Genomic DNA, 19,246 nt, shown 5'->3' with positions numbered 1-19,246 from the left:
GATGGGGTTAGAAGTAAGACTGATGTGTCTTTGGAGGCTCAAAATCACTCAGCATTCTGGCTCTACGTTGAATCATTCAGATACTTGAGGAGCATCTTACAAGGTGCCTGGCCCTCTTGGAGGCTGGAGAGAGACACGGGGCATAAGACTTTTCCTGAGTCTTCCTCGTGTGGTTTGTTCTAATATCTGGGTGTCTGCCCCCAGGGAATCAATAGAGATTGCTCTGTGATCTCCTTTGCCAATTCTTGGGATTGATCATGGAGTGTTTGAGAAATATTTTCTGCAGACAGAGGGGCCATTTTCCAAGCCTCAGAGAAAGACACGTACTTGAAAGTTATTAACTGCCAGCCAGCATTATAATCAACATGAACTTAATGAAACAAGTCATGCCAACGCTTTCGAGGTAGGTGTTACTTATGGGAGACTCGTCAATGGAATAGGAAAGGTGCTGGGGAATTATAATTAAATGCCAAATCCTCTCCCAACCCAGAAAACCACTCCCAAAGGTAGAAGGGAGAGAAGACAATTTTATTATTGAAATAGCATGACACCAGAATGTCATGAGCATCGCAGGCAGCCTGTGAAGATTGCAAAGACAGAACGAGATTTCACGCATTTATGCAGCTAAGTGAGTACAACCCATGATAGACGTATTTTCACGAGGCTCATTTAGCCATTAAAAAGATTTACATACAGTTGAAAAGGACAGAGAAAGAAATTCAGGGAAAGAAGGGACGTGGAGAGGTGAGAACTCTCTAATTTTCAACAGGACTCTTATTTTTAATTTATATTCGCCCTGAAACCTTACTAGAGACGCATTGAACAGACACACGTTTCCATCAGAGTTAACAGCTGTGACCATTTTGCTACATTCCCCTCCTCCTGGGAGAATTGCCAGGCTCTGTAGGACACACAAATTGTTGGTCCAACTTGATGACACCATCTTGTTTCTGAATGTGGTTACAGGCAGTGCTGGTGGGCTGTCCAACGCTGGATGTTCCTTTTTGTTTGTGCCAATCTCTTGGGTGAAAGATGGTAACTAACCAACAATTTTATCTGTATTTGCATAGTTAACAGTATTTTTCACATCCCTAGGGACCAGATGAGTTCTTTTTCTTGAGTTTCCTGTTGTTAGTCTTTGTGTGGCTGATCTCTCCAGTTTGGGGAGGATGGCATATATGGGTGTGTTTTGCCGTTGTTTTAGAATGACTCAGTGTTGCCACCATCCCTCGTGTAGTCTCCCCTAAACAAGAAACCAGAAACTTCCTTTTCCCTCCCCCCAGAGTTACAGGCAAGCCCTCAAACCGGTGTTTCTCTAATGGCAAGTTGAGACCCATTGATGGGCGGTGAATTTGGTGTGCAGCCAGCAGCATTGAAAAGAGGAAAATTAAGTCGATTAGAGTGGAAAACATCAGCGTGTTCCGAACAAGCCGTGCTAAGTCAGCGTCGGTGAGGGTTTGTTCACGCTTCCTCTGTCTGGGAGGACGGGGCCTTGATGTAAAACGTGTCGGTTTCTGTGGATGGCAGCGCAAAGAGTTTGAAAGCTTTTGCAAATCGAAAGCCCTTGAAATCACTTTGCTTTCTTGATTTTGAAGTTTTTGGCAGGATCCCTTAGTTTTTGAGAAGTTTACCAGCAACGTTTGCAAGAGAGATGGATGATGGATAGAGGATAGATCATAGATGATTGCTCCGAGGGTGCTTTTGAAAAAAGAATTCATTTTAATTCCTTGAGTTAACCACCCTTCCTGAGAAGGCAGCTGAAGTGCGAGATCTGCTGTTACATTCCGGTGCTTGGAAGGCATTACTCATCCTGAGACAATGTAGCCGGAGAATTCCGGTTTCTTCTCCTTGTTTCTGCACAGCCAGAACCTCCCCGGGCCCTGATGGTGCTCTGGTGAGCATGGATCTGGAAGGGGTGCGGGCAGAGCGGAAGATGCATACATTTCCACAAGAACACAGGGGATGCGGGGTACTCATGGACAAAGGATGAATAGATTACGTTGTATTCATGGCACAGGGACTTGGAGCCATATAGATTTTGCAAATGTTGAAGAACCCAAATATTGCCAGTCAACTTCTCTTGTTAGCTCTCTTCTTTTGGAGAAGGGCATGCGTTCAGGTCTAAAGGTGCGTTGAGACGGGGCCCTTTGCCACGTACTCAGCACAAAATGTACCTCACCGGATGAACGGATATAGTAAGGAGAATTCTTAGGTATTTAACACAACGTGATATAGCAGGAAGAGGAAAGGGTTTGAATGGGTCTCAGAGTGAGGGGGAGATGGTTGTGCACAGTTGTCTCTCGGCGATCTGGGATGGAGGGCTGCGTGAAAGATGAGGGCGGGGACCTCCCTGCTGAGGAGGTTACTTAAGGACCAGTGGCCTGGCTGGTTGTGATAGATAGATGATAGATAGATAGATAGATAGATAGATAGATAGATAGATAGATAGATGCATGGATGATGCATAGAGGATAGATGATGATAGATAGATAGATAGATAGATACAAGATGGATAGATGGTAAAGACAGATGGTACGTAGATAGATGATAGATGAATGACAGATGATTGATAAATAGGTGATAGATGATAGATAATAAAGATAGATGAGATAGATTGATAGATAAATAGATAGATGATTCATGGATAGATGATAGATAATAAAGATAGATGAGATAGATTGATAGATAAATAGATAGATGATTCATGGATAGATGATAGATAATTAGGTGTTAGATACATAGATAGATAGATAGATAGATGATTGATAGATGGCTGCAGCAGCCTATCTCAAGCGGTTTCCAGTTGGAGGCACACACAATCTCATTATTCTGAATCTTTCTCTACCCATGCTCCTTTCTCCATTTCTGCTTTTTTTTTTTTTTTGAGACCCACACCCCCACCCCTGACATCCTTCCAGACACATGCGAGACCCTTAACTAGTTTCTTCCCTGGACTCCTTGAGCTCTTTGTGGAGGCCTGGGGCTCCCTCTCAGAACAATATTTTTTTTTTATGCACAAGATAAAATACATAGGATTGCAAAGGAAACTGATTATATTAAACCAGCTCTCCAGGGCCCAGGTCAAGAAGATGCCAGTCTCAGAGCTGCTCCTCTTCGTGCCTTTCTCCCTCCCCTGTTCTCTGTCCTGATGCTTGGGTGATGGTTCGAAATGCAGACCTGGTCAGTAACCCTTCAGTGGCTTCTGAAGGCCCGGATCTGAGGTGCTCAGCACTGGCCCCACAGCACGATCTCCTGGGAACTTAGACAAATCACTCGTACCCAGGCCTACCTGTGTAATCTGATTTATATTGGATAGCAAGATGTGGGCCTTGAGGCCACTGGGCTGGGCATTGGCAGGCGCATGTGTAGGCAGCACCCAGTTCTCCAAGTGTGGTTCTGTGGATCCTGGAGGGAGAGCTGCCTCTACTGGTAATGTGGCTTGACAGGGGAGGAGAATGTCTTGTCTTTAGCGAAACTCAACTCAGCGTGGAAGACAAGTCCCCGGAATCATGGTAGTGAATCTTTCTAAGATCAGTCACTGAGGCCTCTTTCATTTCATGGTGTCCATGCTCTAACTTGATGCCTACCCATCCATCAGCTCATCCACTCAACCATCCATCCATCTATTCATCAGTTCATCTACCCACTCATCTATCCATTGACACGTCCATCCATTCACCCATCCATTCATCCATCCACCTGTCTGTCCATCTGTTCCTCCACTTACCCATCCATCCATCTGTTCATCCATTCATCTATCCATCAGTTCATCTATCCACCTGCCCGTCTATTTATCCGTCTATTTATCCATCTATCCACGATCCATCCATCCATCCATCTATTCATCCACTCATCCACCCACCCACCCGTCCATCCATCTGTCCAACCATCTATCCATCCATCCACCCATCCATCCATCTACTTATGTATCCATGAGTCGATCCATCCATCTATCTGCCCAGCTGTCTACCTGCTCAGCCACCTGTCCACCCATCCATCCATCCATTTATCTATCCATCCACCATCCATCCATCTATCTATCCATCCACCATCCACCCATCCATCAGTCCATCCATTGATCCATGCTTCATCTATCCTCCATCATTTATTTAGAATTAGCATCTACCTTTTTCTTTTAGGTATCTTTATTTGTGTACCTGCCTACTATCTATCCATCCACCCACCCGTCCAACCACCCACCCATCAGTCTATCCACACACAGAGCCACTGGCTGTCTCACACATGCCTTCAGCCAGCACAGGTTGAATTTTAAGCAGTATGTGTACATTCCTCGCTGTTTGCTAGGGGCCCAGACAAGAAATACCTGATCCCCATTCTCTCGTCTCTGCCTGGAGAGTGGTAACCAAGGTGCACCCTTTTTGGTGCAGTGTCCTAAAGAGAAGCAGGGACCACGCTACCCCTTGGGGGTCAAAGAGGGCTCCTCACAGGCGAGGACCTCCCTGATCACCGAGTTTCCAGGAATAGGACGTCATACTAGAGAAAGCCAGAACTGCAGGGGCTACCTGATGGGCGGCCTCCGTTGCCAGGATGTGGATTTTAAACTCACCTGGAGGGTTTTAAGCAGACAGTTGCACATTCTCGCCTACCTGCAGAAGACCCCTCTGTGGTCAGCAGTGTGGAGAGCAGGTTGGAGGAACCGAGGCTGTTAACAGAGTCTGGACCAAGGCAGCAGGCGTGGGAGGGAAGGGACAAGCCATATTAAGCAAGTAAAAATCTATAGCAGGGGTGTATGCAAAGCTGGCCACGCATTGGCATCCTGTGGTAACTGGGTTCCAGCCCCCAAAGTTTCTGATTTAATTGGCCTGGTGTACCCCTTGAGCATCTAGCCTTGTGAAATCTCCCTGGGTGATTGTAATGTGCAGCCAGAGTTGAGAACCAAGATCTGCAGTCATGCTTCTCAAACAGTAATATGCATAACAATTGCCTGTGGAAAAATGCTTCAATGTGGCTGGGAGGGTGGACGGAGGGCTTCCAAGAGGAGGCAGCATTTTCTCAGGGCTTTGAGGCATGAATAGGAGTTTTCCTGGTATGGAAAGAAGGCATTTATGGCCACATAGAGGATCCCAGTGGAGGGCTGAGGTGCTCAAACTGTGTGACTCCCAGGGCCTTGAAACTCATTCACAGGATGCTGGGGTGATTGTAAATTTTCGAGGGACACATGGTGACATCTATTGGACACCCCAGGAAGTACTGTGGTTAAGTTGTTTGAAGTGAAGTACAGTCCATCCCCAGTATTCATAGATTCCATATTTGTGAATTTGCCTCCTTGCTGAAATTTATTTATGACTCCCAAATCAATACTCTCCACGTTCACCGACACGCAGAGTGGCAAAAAATTTGAGTTGCCTTTCAGCTCTCAGACTGTCAACAAGCATCCTTTTTGTGGTCTATTTAGTGCCACGTTTTTGCGTTTTTGTACTTTTGGTTGGAGATTTTGCTGTCTAAAACGGCCCCCAGGTGTTGGGCCAAAGAGCTGTCTTGTGTCCCTGAGCAGAAAAAGGCTTCGATGTGCCTTACGGAGAAAACGCGTGTGTGTGATGAGCTTCCTCTGGGCATGAGTTACAGTGCTGTTGGCGAGAAGTTCAATATTGATGAACCCACAATACAGATTCAATCAGGTGCCTTTAAACAGAAACACACGTCAACTAGGTTACATATTGATTGACTGATGAAAATGTGACCCTAGGCTGCAGGAACCTAGCCCTGTATTTCTCTTAGGAGCAGCGATTGAATATTAGTGAATTCAGCGTTTCCGGGAAACTCTCAGAATGTTACCGTCACCAATGATGAGAATCGGCTGTGGTTGATAAACAAAACTGTCGAGTCTATTTTTGGGCCCCGGGCCAGTTTCCGGAGACAGAAAGGTCTCATGATCTGATAAAGTTTGGGACCGTGTGACGGGTGATTTGGGGCCAGCCCGAATGGGCAGGGCAGTGGGCAGTTTGGAGGGAGTGCAGGTGGGGAGGTGGTTGGAGATGAGGTTGGAAATGGAGTTGAGGCTCTCATTCAGATTCTGGGCTTGCCTTCCGGAGTGCAATGCCTCAGTTTCCCAAACGAGAGAGACTGGGTTTGCTGGGATCGTGGACCCAGCACTCTGCAGCAGGGGTGAGAGAGGGCAGGGTCCCGGGCTGTCCCCGCCATCCTATCCCACCTCATGAGCCGTCCAGTGGGTCCCCAAGGAGGGGTCCCTGGGCTGACTGGTCAGCATCCCCCGGGAGATAGTTAGAAATGCCGGTTCTCAGGCCTGGCCCCAACCCACTCAATCAGAGCCTTTAGGAGGGGGAGCCAGGAATCTGTTTGCAGAGGCATCCCTGGGGTGACTCCCTGTTATGAGAGGTTCGGGGATTCGATCGGAGACGTAAAAGACACTTTCCACTCCAAACAAATGGACCGAAGGTATATTTTATTATATAGAGGATAGTAAAGGCAACAGTCTGCAAACAGATCCAAATAGGTCAAATATTAAGAGGGAAAAAAAACATCAGCCCGACTGGAAAGGGAAAACGCCCACATCAGCTGAAGAGAAATGACACAAATCAACCAGAAAGAGAAACACCAGGTTGACCGAAAAGAGAACACATCAAATCAATTACTTCATATCAAATCAATTACTTCACATCAAATCAGTTACTCACAACATCCACGCCCCACTGCCGGGAGAGCCCTGTCAATCGACGCGGCTGGGCAAGGATCACACGTCCTGGGCAAGGTGTCCCTTCCACAGGTGGAACTCTCACCGGGGCTCAGTTTCCAGCAGTTTTTATACCATCAGTGATTTTCAGAGTAAGCAATTACAGAGTTTGCAGAGCAAGCATTTAGTGTTTCCATGCACAAAATGGTTATCAGTGGCGTATGTGCACTGAGCCCCCTGGCTAACGTCCCAGCCCAGTAGTTGTGTACGTGCATAGTTCTCTTTGGTTATCGTCCTAGCCCGGCCCAGATGGCCAGTCCATCCCGTGCTAGGACGCTCCAAGAGCCTTGAAATGTTACAACTTGCAACTCTCTCTGTGGGGGAAGGGCCAGTTCCCACCACACAGAAAGCAGCTTGGTATTTCTGTTTGTGCTGGTGGCTGTAGGTCAATGGAGCAGCCAAACATGGCTATACTCATGTCAAGACACTCCCCAAAGCCCCAAATCCTCTGGTCCACGCCACACTGAGCCCAGCCCACAGTTTCAGGAGGTTCTCTGGCTTTTTCCAAAACTTGGCAAAGTTCAGCGTGAAGTCCCCAGAGTTTTTTGCACCAGAAAATTCACTCCTTGACGCGAATTCCTGTGCACATGGACCCAGGACTGCAGTATTTTGGAAAAGATGATGACGCTAAAAGTCTATGAGCCAGAATGTTAAATTATACGTCCTGAGAATGGGCAAAAATATCTCTGAAGGAGTTCATTCCTAGCTACAGAAAAATAAGGGTGTTTCAAATATTTAGAAATAAAATAAACTGAAACAGCAATCACCATCAGCTTTTGCCATCAGGGTCCCTCCTCACCTGGAGAATTTGAGGATCCCCCTCCCGCGTCCTCTGTCTACAAGGGCCTTTGCACTAGAATAGTCCATATGCAGGGGACCCCACATCAAGAGTTTCTATTCTAATTTTATTTCTATAATGCAATTTCTACTTTATTTATGCATACTTATTTATATAATTTATAAGTTGGGTAAATTATAAATTATGTAGTTTATAATTATGTATAATTATTCAATTTCCATAATTTATTATTATAAACATTCTTGTTTTATTTCTATAACTTATTTCTACTTTATTTATATAATGTATAAATTCTATATGTACATTATAAATTATATAATTTGTCATTTCTATAGTTTATTATAAATATATTTCATTTATGTTCTAATTTTATTTCTATGATTTATTTCTATTTTAATTTTGTGTATTTATTTATAGAATTTATAAATTCTATGTACAAATTATAGATTATAGAATATAGAATTATATATATATAAATTGTATATATAAATTATAGATTATAGAATTTATCAATCCTGTGTATAAATTGTAGATTATAGAATTTGTAAATTCTATAACTTATTATTTTATTTTTATTTTATTTCTTTTCTGTTATTTCTATGTTTTATTTCTATTTTATTTTTTATTTATATAATTTAAAAGTTTTATGTATAAAGTATACATCATATAATTTTTACTTTCTGTCATTTATCATTGAAACTATATTTTCTATTTTTCTTTCTATTTTATTTACATAATTTATAGGTTCCCTGTATAGATTATATAGTTTATAATTTCCACAGTTTATCATCATAAATATTTCCCAGCTAGTCTTTATTTGTGCACCCGTATGCCTGTATGAATAGAATTTGAGAGCAGCCCCGTTCTGGCTTCCAGCAGTGTTTGTGGGGTGAGCAGGTTTGTGACACGGTTGAAGCTGGGTTCACATTCCCCAGGGGGCCCAAAGGCCCCGGCTGCCCTTGGGGACTTCAGGCGGCTCGTCTGGATCTCAGGATGACTGGTCTGAATCACAAAGTAAAACAGCTGGGATCAGAAGGGAGTGTGCTATTGGTGGTGACTCAGGCCGTCCCTTTGTCGGGGCAGTGGCCTCGCCCTGCATGACTCACTGCCTGCTCCCGGAACATCTGCGGCTTTGAGGGAGCCGGTGGAAACCACAGAGGCTCTCCGAGTTTCTGCTGACAGACGGGCTGAGTGCACATTTACTGGGAACCTTGGTCATGCCTCGATGTCCAACACTGGCCCCCGGATGCCCCCAGGCTCCTGGTCCATGTGGCAGCACATCACAGCCCCATGGGGGGAGTTTTCTCCACGTTTGTCAGTGCGGGAGCAGCAGGCGCAGACGGGCTTCTGCCCAGAGCTGGGAGCCCCTGCCCATGACCACAGAGTCATAACTGCTGGCTTGGGACTGGTGGACCAGTTAGCTAGATTACATTAGCAATAGATGAGGAGGAGTTTTCAGCTGGTCAAGCTACATGGTGTGGAATCATTGGGTTTCCTGTGGGGGTTTCAGCCGAAAGCAGAATGTATTTGCATCCTTTGTGCACACCTGTGCACATACCTGGGAAACCTGGCCACCAGGTATGTGCAGTACAGGAAGGCTCCCGGAGTTGAGTGCTTGTTTATGATTAAGGGGGTCCTTTGCTTCATGAAACCGAGAGCTGGCCGCCTCCCCTTCCCCCTAGTTTCTATGGGGCGGCGTATAGGGAACATTCCCGGGTACTGCTCACCAGGGTTTTGCAGTCACTTGAGGAGCGAATGGTGAGGGTGGGGCTCCGTATCCAGGAAGGTGGGTCCCCCAGGGGGCAGGGAGAGTCCTGAGAGATGGGATCCGAGGTGGAATCGTCCCAGCTGAGAGGGGGTCTCTTGTGAGGGTTCCTCGTCGCACAGTGATCTTGAGTGTGGCCAGCCCAGACATCAGGCAGGAAGCCAAAAGCTCTTGCTGCAGGAGAGATGGAATTCTCTTGGGGTGGGGGGGAGGGGGCTGGGGTGGCAGGCAAGAGGGGGCACAGTTTTATTTTTTCTGTCCACTTTCACACCAGCCCTGGACCCCCGTTGGCTGACCTTGGGATCCAGGGAGCAGTGGGCTCTGGGGTTGGCTTTGGGGACCAGATGGTGAGGTTCACCATGGTCTGAAGAAGGGGGCTCTAGAGGGGAGCCATGCAGACAGAGGCAGGCCACGGTGGGGTGGGGGGGTCTTGGGGGTGGTTGGAGGGTCTGCCCTCCATCCCTGTTGTGTCTGCTATTATCAGGTTGTGTCAGGGCCATTTGGGGGTCCGTGGAGGGCACTGAGGTGAGCTGTGACCTCCTCATAGTGTGTGGGGCCCCTGGAAGGGCTGGTTGGGCTGGGAGAGGAGGCAGCGTTTTAGTGAGAGTGGGTTCCAGGTCAGTAGCTATGATGAACCCAGGGTGCAGGCGTGCAGAATAAGAGGAGGCGATGGCGAGGACAGGAGGGGACGAGCTGTGCTGGACGGGCATCAGGCCCTGGACACGGTGTTATCAAGCAGCCAGACAGACACATGCACACACATACATACACACATGCTCACATACGTTGCACACACATGCAATGCACACACATGTAACACATGCATGCACAGACATGCTCTCATGCAATGTGCACACACATACTTCCATGCAACGCATTTGCATACACATGCATGCTCGCATGCAGAGCACATGCACACACATAGATGTACATGCTCTCATGCAATGCAGACGTGCACATGGTCACACACACATGCACACACATACATATGTGAGTCCATATAAAGACATCTTTCTGTTTTGTTTCTTTTCCTTGGTGGTTCCATCCGTCATCATCCTCTCTTTATGAGCCTGAAATCACAGGAATTGGGAGAATTCCTGTAAATCTGTATTGCATGTTCCGGTGTGATGCAGTTGGTTTTTAGCATTCGAAGAGCCCTCTCTGCTCCCCACTGGGGTCTTTGGGACTGATGAAAGCCCCATCTGCGCCTCGGGAAAGTCTGCCACGTGTGCAGGAAGACCTGTAACTGCATTTTTTTGTTTTTTTGGTCTGGCATCACTGCAGGTGCAGAAACCATCGTGTCAGGGCTCTGAGATTGTGAAAGCAGCCCCACTGTGGGTGCGGGTGAGGGTTCAGTGTGGGCTGTGCCCCAGAGCCTCTGCTGCTGCCTGCCCATCCCTAATACATGCGTGGAAACACACAACCACACACACAAACATACACCGCAAACCATATGTAGTCACATCTACATGCAGGTACACACCAACCATGTGTACACGTCTACACACATGCACACCTACACACACCTGAACACATGTGCACACACCACCCGACACATACCTTCACATATGCACACATACAAACCACACACACCTACACATATGTACACGCACAAACTACATGTACACACTTGCACATACCACAAGTGTGTTCACATGCACACATACAAACCACACACACCTACACATATGTACACGCACAAACTACATGTACACACTTGCACATACCGCAAGTGTGTTCACGTATGCACACATACAAACCACACACACCTACACATATGCACACACACAAACTACATGTACACACTTGCACATACCACAAGTGTGTTCACATATGCACACATACAAACCACACACATCTACACATGTGCACACACATAAACCGTACATGCACATATCTAACAAATGCACATATACAAACCATGCAGTCACGTATGTACACACAAAAAACACATACGCACACGTGCACAAGAGAGAATTCTAGACTGTCACCTGTCTGAGACATTCCCTAGAACTGAACACATTCCAACATTCAGGTGGCTCCCGTGGGATGTTTGTGGAGCATTAAGTGTCCCAAGATGTGAGACGTGTTCCCTTTGGATCTGGACTCCCACAATTATCGTCACCCACCATCTCTCTCCTTCCAGCTGACCAAACAGTCCAACTAGCCTTTTCAAAAATTTTCTTAATTTTGCTTTTCTCCAGTCCATCAGAAATAGCCACATAGAAATGGTACTGAAATTGTTTTGGTAAAAACGGGAGCGACAGGAGAGAACAATGGGGTACCAGCAGATTCCCCATTCTTTTGGCTCCCAGGAGATTAAAAACGTTTATGTGGTTTTCTCGGTTGTCTGGTTTTTCTCCAAGAAGTATATTTGGTTGTATCATTACGGAGAAGTTGCTAATAAAAAGGAGGCATTTATTCTGCATGTTTTTTCCATCGTGTATCGGAAATTGTTACCTATTTCAAAGGATCTGCTTTTTTAGAGTAATGCGTGTGCGGAATTATCATGTTTTCCCACTATTTTCATTGCTGCTAAACTCTAAGATCATCAGTTGTCTCAAATGTGAACTAACATTCTTACTTTTAGACGTGAAAGTGAATATTTAGAATGAGAAGAGAAATCACACCTTATACATTTTAAAAGCCGCCTAATAGCACAAACAACATAAAATCCAGAAAAATACCATGCTCCCTCTCTTTATTTTTACTGTTTTCCTACTTTTCAAATTTACTTTTATTTTCCTTATTTCTAACTGGACTCTTTTCCTTTTAGATGATCTTGATTTATCGGATGCCCTTGCTGGTGAGTACTATTAAAACCATTTTTTAAAGTACAATGAATATTTTATTGGAACGTAGTGAATATATTTAAAGATGAAATAATTTGCACACCCTTGGTGGTCACAAATGCCGAGCAGAGTTGCCAGGCCCTTAGGGAAGGGGCTGTGTCCGGTGGGTACCCCTTGGTTTCAGGGAGCAAGGGTCACCGTCCCTTGGCTGGTGGCCACATCCCTCCTGTCTCTGTTTCTGTCTTCATGTGGCTTCTCCTCTGTGTCTGTGTCTCTGTGTATTCAAATTTCCTTCTTCTTTTAAGGGCACCAGTCCTCTAAGGGTCCGTGCCAATCCACTATGACGTCATCTTAACTTAACCAGTGCCATTTGCAAAGACCCTATTCTCAATAAGGTCACATTCTGAGGTTCCTGGTGGACATAAATTAGGGGGCACAGTATTCAACTCAGGACATCTCTTTAACTCCTTGTGGTCCAGTGCAGAAGGCTTGAGTCGAAACCATGGGGGTAGTGGTGGTCCCAAGAACCAACGGAGACAATCCTATTCATGACGATGGACCCCTTGTTGGCCACTGGGAAGGATGCACTTGGAGGCGTCTTTGGCCTTATGACCTTAGGTCAATATGCTTTGGTTCCCAGAGGGATGGTCCTGAGTGAGTGTATTCCACATAATAAATGTGAACAGTATTTCAACCAAGGGTCCCAAGTCTCTCCTCATGCACAGATTTTAGGCTCTCCACGTCGTTGTTGTGCTGAACTTCTTCTGGCTTCCTCTTTCACACACAGCCTTGTCCACATCATGAGGGGGGAGGGAGCTCTTCGTCTCAGTGTAAACCGTGGCCAATATCAGCCTGTGTGCCTGTTGACGTGGGTTTTAGTGGGCACAAGAATCTAGTCGCCACCAGGAAAAGTGATGCTTCAAACATTCTCCCGACTATTTGTAAGGAAATGGACCATCCTTGGGAATTGACTGTTTCCCAGCTGCGAGTTTTACTGACTGAAATGTCTTTTCTCTTTAGAAGATAACAAGAAACCCAAGACTCCACCCCCCAAAAATCCCAGTGCTGGTAAGAAGCAAATGTTCATAGTATGCCAAGAAATCATTCTTGTGTGCCTCAGTTTCCCCAAGAGCTGGACAAGATGTAGACAACTATAAAGATGAGTAATTTGGACCTCCAGATATGGTCTGGTTAATATCTGAATTGCATTGTGACATCGACACTATCAAGTCCAATGATTATTCTAAGAATGGGTGCTGACACTTCTTCGAGATGCTTTTGGTCATTGAGACAGCATCCCTGGATGCTTTTGTTTGAGTGTCCATTACTGTTCTTGGATATTCGTTGCTTGAGAGAAACAATTTTAGGAGGCTCTAGGACATTCTAGCCATTGGTCGCTGACTCTTTCGAATAAAGGAATCAGAGACACATTATGGAATTGCCCAAGGGTCCAACCCATTGGTGGTTAGCCACTCAGAGTAAAACTGATGCCCAGAGTTAGGAAGCTCGTATCACTGTTGAGGAATTTGGTTTTCCTGTCAAGACCTTGGTGAGACTGATGTTCAGCAGAGCGTTGAGGGACGTGGGGATGCAGGATTTCTCCATCTGCTTAGAAGCCATCTTCTTCATGTTTCACCCAGAACTTCGGTATTAACAACCGGTTTCCCTCCTTTAGACGATGACTTCAATTTAGAAGATGCTCTTGGAGGAGGAGACCGTGAGTAGCTCTTTTTAATTTCCTATGTGACAGACTTGCTTATTATCATCAAATTATTATCATTTCAAAGAGACATCTCTCTTTTTTGTGTGTGTGAAAGCATGATTCCATTTATTTACACATTTAAAGACACACAGAGCAACAGAGCGTAGTTTTGTACATTTATTATCTGTCGTAAAAGTGCAGAGACTCAACTGAAACTGAGAATGATCCAGAATTCCCAGAAAAGGGTTTTTCACTTGGTAGGGTTAGAGAAGACAAGATGTTAATTAAATTGTCCAGGGGGCTATGAAGAGAGGAAGGAAGAGATGAAGAGGAAATGAGGGGAATTCAGGGAGAGTGGGTTCTGAGGGCCGAGTCAGGATTGGCTCTGTAGAATGTGCCAAGACCCTAAGCCAGTGTAGACTGAACACAGGATCCAGTTTAACAGGGTCGATTAACCACTGCCAATTAGAAGATCTTGTTTCTCCCTCCATCCTGTGAACTCTAAATAGTCAGGAATATAACCCTTGAACTCATAAAGTAGGATGAACACAAACCCATGCTCCTTAAGTATATTGACCAGCCAACATCGAACTTCACTGTTGTAGACTCTGTGACTCCATTGTTCATGTCGACGGACACAGCTATGGGTTTTCCCATTCCTGGAACTCTGTAGTAGTAGCATCTGGTTATCATTCCTTTTGAGAAAATAGATGGCTGTACTTCCAACATCCCTTACATTTGACCTCAGAAAAGGCGATCTTCCACCAGAATGGTTATGGTTAAGCAAAGGGCTAGACAGTTTGTCCTTTTCATTGACAGGCAAATGGTGAATCAATATAATCAGATGCCAACTGAACACAGGCTCTGGGAGAAGTTGTAGGACCAGAAGGATAAATACATTTAAGAAAGGTTTTCTGCTAATAAACAATTTTATAAAATATCAGCATCTGATGAGGGTTCTCGCTGACCACAGTGGGACAAGATAGAAACAAGAATATTTCAACATTGTGCCTGAGGAGATAAAAAGAATGACACTGTGCAACCACTATGATGATTGTGATTCTGCTTCTTCCCTCCAGTGTCCTCCATAAAAATATATTTTTATGTAAAATGTAATCCACATAAAAATCCATAAAGCATAAAAATATCGGTCACTGAATTGCCCCTTCCTCCTGACAATCTGCAATCCAAAAGACCTACAATTTCCTTGAACTTTTCCCCCAAATCACCATCCAATTGTTACCATGGTGTGGTCACTCTTGTCTCATCAGTTAACAAACCTAACTTTGTTGCAGATGAAAAAGGTTTCTTCTTTCCTGGGGCAAACAACACACACACACAAAGAGAGAATGAGAGAGGCTTATCTGTTTTAAATGATAAGTAGACCTAGTTTTTACCATGACAACCTAGGGAATGGGTGTGTTATTGTTGCTTGTTGTTGTGGGATTTCTGTTTTTCATCTGTTTGCTTACTTATAGTTTAAAAGATCTTATAGTCTTTGGAGTGATGGAAGGCAATTGTGAGTACTCTCGCCAGGGTTGGCTTCGTGGGCGTGGGACCTGTGCGGTCACACACTCAGAAGGAGCCCCATCCTTGATGGAGTGCTCTGTGGCCACCATATTGAAATTCTTCATCCAGTTTGAGTAAAGGGCCCTGCATTTTCATTTTGGCCTGGGACTCACTAATTCTGTAGCTGGTTTTCACATCTGCTTTTCGTTTCTATTCAAAATACATGAAGTTAAGCAGTCCAGCTGGGTGATGATGGAAAGAAACCAGCAGGTGGCCGTGTGTACGGATATGCCCACCGTGAGAAAGGACGCACTCCAATTTCTAACAGTTTGGTAAACCATCTGTATGCAAACGTGTATTTTGTTTCCTTTACTGCAAATAGCTCCTCGTTGCAACTCTCATCTTTTACAGATGACCCAGTGCCACACAATCCAGCCAAACCGAAACCTGACCCAAAACCCCGCCAGCCTGGATCTGGTAAGACGCCCCCATCCCTGAGCGTCCTCTGTGTGTTTCTCAGAGAACAGTGGTTTCCACATCCACTGAGAAGAGATGATTTCAGATTCGCATGTGCTCGCTGTGGACCCTCTGTGCAAGCTCATGCCAATTTTCCAGTAGTGGAAGGCAGTTTTACAAGATATTTTTGGTGTAGATTTGATTTTTAATTTGCTGATTATACTTCCAAGGTTTTAGGGAACCTTTAAAAAATTGAGTGCAAGTGTTTGAATATATAGAATCAATATGGAGAAAATATCATGTTGTATATTTGCTAGAGAGAAGCTATTGTTTTTTAAAGCTTTTTGCCTTTTTCTGACACATCATAATGATATTCTCAGAGTAATCTGACCAGCACCGGTCTACCAAATGGAATTGGAGTTGAAACGTCAGATTTTGAGTGGGTGTATTTGTTTAATTTTTAACACAGAAAAATATGAATATTGTCCCTAGTCTACCACTGTCAACATTTTGCTATTATTCTATCCAATATTGTATCTATCAATTTAAATGAAACAAGTTTTAAGTAAAAATGTCCATGTTTTGTTCATACTGTCATAACATTATTTTTTGCTTGTTAGTATTTCATAAATGTTTTCTCATATCATTTAATAGTTTTATCATAGAACTTTTAATGGCAGTTATATACTATTATAACTAATCTCTAATTTTGAAAATGTCATGTTTTTCCTGAATGATGAATTAGAAAGCAAATTTAAGCCATCTGAACTCTCTCTTTTTTTAATTCCTTAAAAGACATTTCTAGAAGTCAAATTGTTTAGGTCACTATGGGTAAGCACCTCTGTAGTTTTTGACATGTTTTTACGAAATTGCCCTCAGAATTGTACCAATTTACCTGCCTCTGTCCAGCTGTGTGTGCAAATGCCCATTTCTCCACACCATCACCAGTACTGGTTATTACCACCAGAAAGTCTTTGTCAAGTACAACCGTGTGTGGCGTCACAACATTCCAGTCCATGGTGGACCACATGGATGATGGTGGTCCCATGGGATTAGTACCGTACAGCCTAGGTGTGTAGTGGGCTGTATCATCTAGGTGTGTGTAAGTACACTCTGTGATGTTCACACAATGACAGTGTTGCCTAAAGATGCATTTCTCATAATGTGACCCCATCGTTACACAACGCGTGACTGTAGATCATGTAAAAGGTGAAACCACTCGTCCTAGTTTCATGACTTTATTTCTGATACTTAAAAGAAAATTTACTGCGTCGATTGGCCACCTATAGTTTTTCTTTGGTGTGTAGGTGGCTTGTGAGCTCTGTTCTTTCTCATACTTTAGGATAGCCAACATTTTCTTATGGATTTATAAGCCTACTTCATTTCTTTATGGATGTTATTTTCAGTCATTTATTGTGAAAATATTTTCCCGCTTATTTTTGCCTTCGAATATTTCTAACAGTGTTTTTCAAGAAGTGAGACTTGGCATCTTTCCTTTGTGGTGTGTTTTATGCTCACGTGGCTCCACTGTTTGTCTGTGGCTGTTAATTTTTTCCTTTTAACTTCAGAATCATTTTGTCATGGTCCCTGTCCCCTCTTGGGAAAAAGGAAACCCTCTTTTTGTTTTCATTTGAATGGTTCACCACTACAAATTGATTTATAGAGGGCTGACACATTTGCAAAATTGAGCTTCTTCCTTTGAATTCATTCTATGTGACTCTTTCTCCTTAGGATTTCTTTAAATGTATTTCCAAATTTTTTTGCCTGTTTTTATTTGTTTCTATGAATGTGTTTCTATGTCCATTATGTCTCTGTTTATTTCTGTTATTATAGAAAGCTCTTGTACATTTTTGCTAACTAGCCACTTAATGATGATCCCTTATTAACTTTTAATACTTTTCTCTTCATTTCTTATCTTTTCTAAGAAGACTGTCGTATTATTTGCAAGTGATTTTTTCTTTTTTATGTTTATATCTTCTCTTTACAGTTTACTTGTTTTCGTATCATTTTCCCTTGGCTAGAAAACACAGGACAGCATTAAATATGAGAGAAGAGAGCAGATATTTGTCACGCCTGGCTTTGAGGCAAAAACCCCAAGAGATTCACCTTCACAGAAAAGAAATTGCTTTTTTTTAAAAAAAAAGATAGATATTTAGTTCAGGAAGTGTCTTTCTATTCTAGTTCACTTTCTTTTCCAAACAGGAATTAATATTAAATTTCACCAAGTGCCTTGGTCATCAACACAGATGGTCATATTTTTTTTCTTTTAACCCGTGAATATGACAAGTTATATTGAAGGATGTCTTTGTATAAAATACGTCTTTGTGTTCATGGCATAAACCCTAGTTCATCATGGTAGGCTTTATTAAGCTGATGGATTAAATTGGGTATGAATCAGTCAGCTATAGCTGTCTAACAAACCATCCTCAAACCTAGTGGCTTAAAATTGTAAAAATTGTTACATCTGATGAGTCTGGGTTGCACTTGGCTGATCTTGGCCCAGTTCTCGTGGGCCTGTGGTCACCAGTGGGTCTTCTGGGGTTGACTTGTCTGGAGTGGTCCCAGCTGGGATGAGTGGGCTCTTCCTCATGCATCCCCCACATCCTTACACCAGCCTTATATGGACCCATTCTCAAGGGGGCCAACCCCACAGAGGCTATTTTTAAAATATCCATTTGTCTCCCATTTTGCTAACGTCCTGTATCCAGAGTAAGACACGTGGCTGAGACCAGAGTCATGGGCTGGGGAGAACATTCCACCCCCAGTGGGGCGGGTGAAAAACTAGGGCCATCAGTGCAATAAGTCTAAACCAGATAAATCCCTTTGGGCTTGTTATGTTGATGTTCATCCAAAAGATTGGCAAGCACTTTCCATTTCTTTCGGTGTTGACTTTTTCAGGCTTAGCAGCAGAGTTTTTGGTAACGCCAATTTTAGGAGTTTTAAAATAGAATGGGCATTCACTGTAATTGCATATTTGAAAGACTTTTTCCCATGAAGTAGTAGCTTCGTGGGTCTCCCCAGATCTGCTTTTGATTCTACTGGTGTTTTCCTTTACTCCAAGATGTCAAGACCCCCCGCCCCCGACAGTTCCAATGTGACAGATGACACTGTATTTTTCTTTCTAGGTGGATTTTCCGATTCTGACCTTGCTGATGGGGCTTCAGATGGAGGTAAAGTTAACCCTACACTTGTGTCCTTTCTCTCTCCATCCCCAATTACCGTCATGCTCTCCAGAATCACGGCAGGGTCGAAAGTCTTAGCCCTCGGCGAAATCACAGCCAGCTGTTGGGAAATCTCTCTCGGAGCTCTGCCACGTACAGATGCGTCCAGGGTGTGGACCGTGGGACCTGCCCCCGTAGAGGCTGGTCCCTTGGAGCTGTGTTAAGAGTTCCTGGAACTCCTCTCTTTTCCCGTGTGGATGGAGGGCACTTCTCACACATCTCCTCCTATACCCGATCTCTATCTCTTCTGTGACTCTCTGGCAATGCTCATGGCGTGTGTGGTTTCCTAT

At 44.2% G+C, this 19,246-nt stretch overlaps 1 protein-coding gene across 1 annotated transcript in view; it reads left to right on the top strand.

The window, feature by feature from the left end:
* Positions 1-19,246, top strand: part of LOC147912039 (CD99 antigen-like) — a 42,052-nt gene that overhangs the window by 4,099 nt on the left and 18,707 nt on the right. The window contains exons 2-6 of the mRNA XM_087426713.1: positions 12,053-12,082; positions 13,089-13,136; positions 13,744-13,785; positions 15,691-15,756; positions 18,861-18,905. Of these exons, the coding sequence (XP_087282839.1) occupies positions 12,053-12,082; positions 13,089-13,136; positions 13,744-13,785; positions 15,691-15,756; positions 18,861-18,905 (231 nt within the window). The remainder of the gene's footprint in view (positions 1-12,052; positions 12,083-13,088; positions 13,137-13,743; positions 13,786-15,690; positions 15,757-18,860; positions 18,906-19,246) is intronic.

The sequence above is a fragment of the Ceratotherium simum genome, chromosome X (assembly GCF_057802395.1).
Source record: "Ceratotherium simum simum isolate JZ-2026a chromosome X, ASM5780239v1, whole genome shotgun sequence".
In the NCBI taxonomy this organism is placed as follows: domain Eukaryota; kingdom Metazoa; phylum Chordata; class Mammalia; order Perissodactyla; family Rhinocerotidae; genus Ceratotherium; species Ceratotherium simum.
Note: the sequence above shows the minus strand (reverse complement) of the source record. Positions and strands in the feature narration are given on the sequence as shown.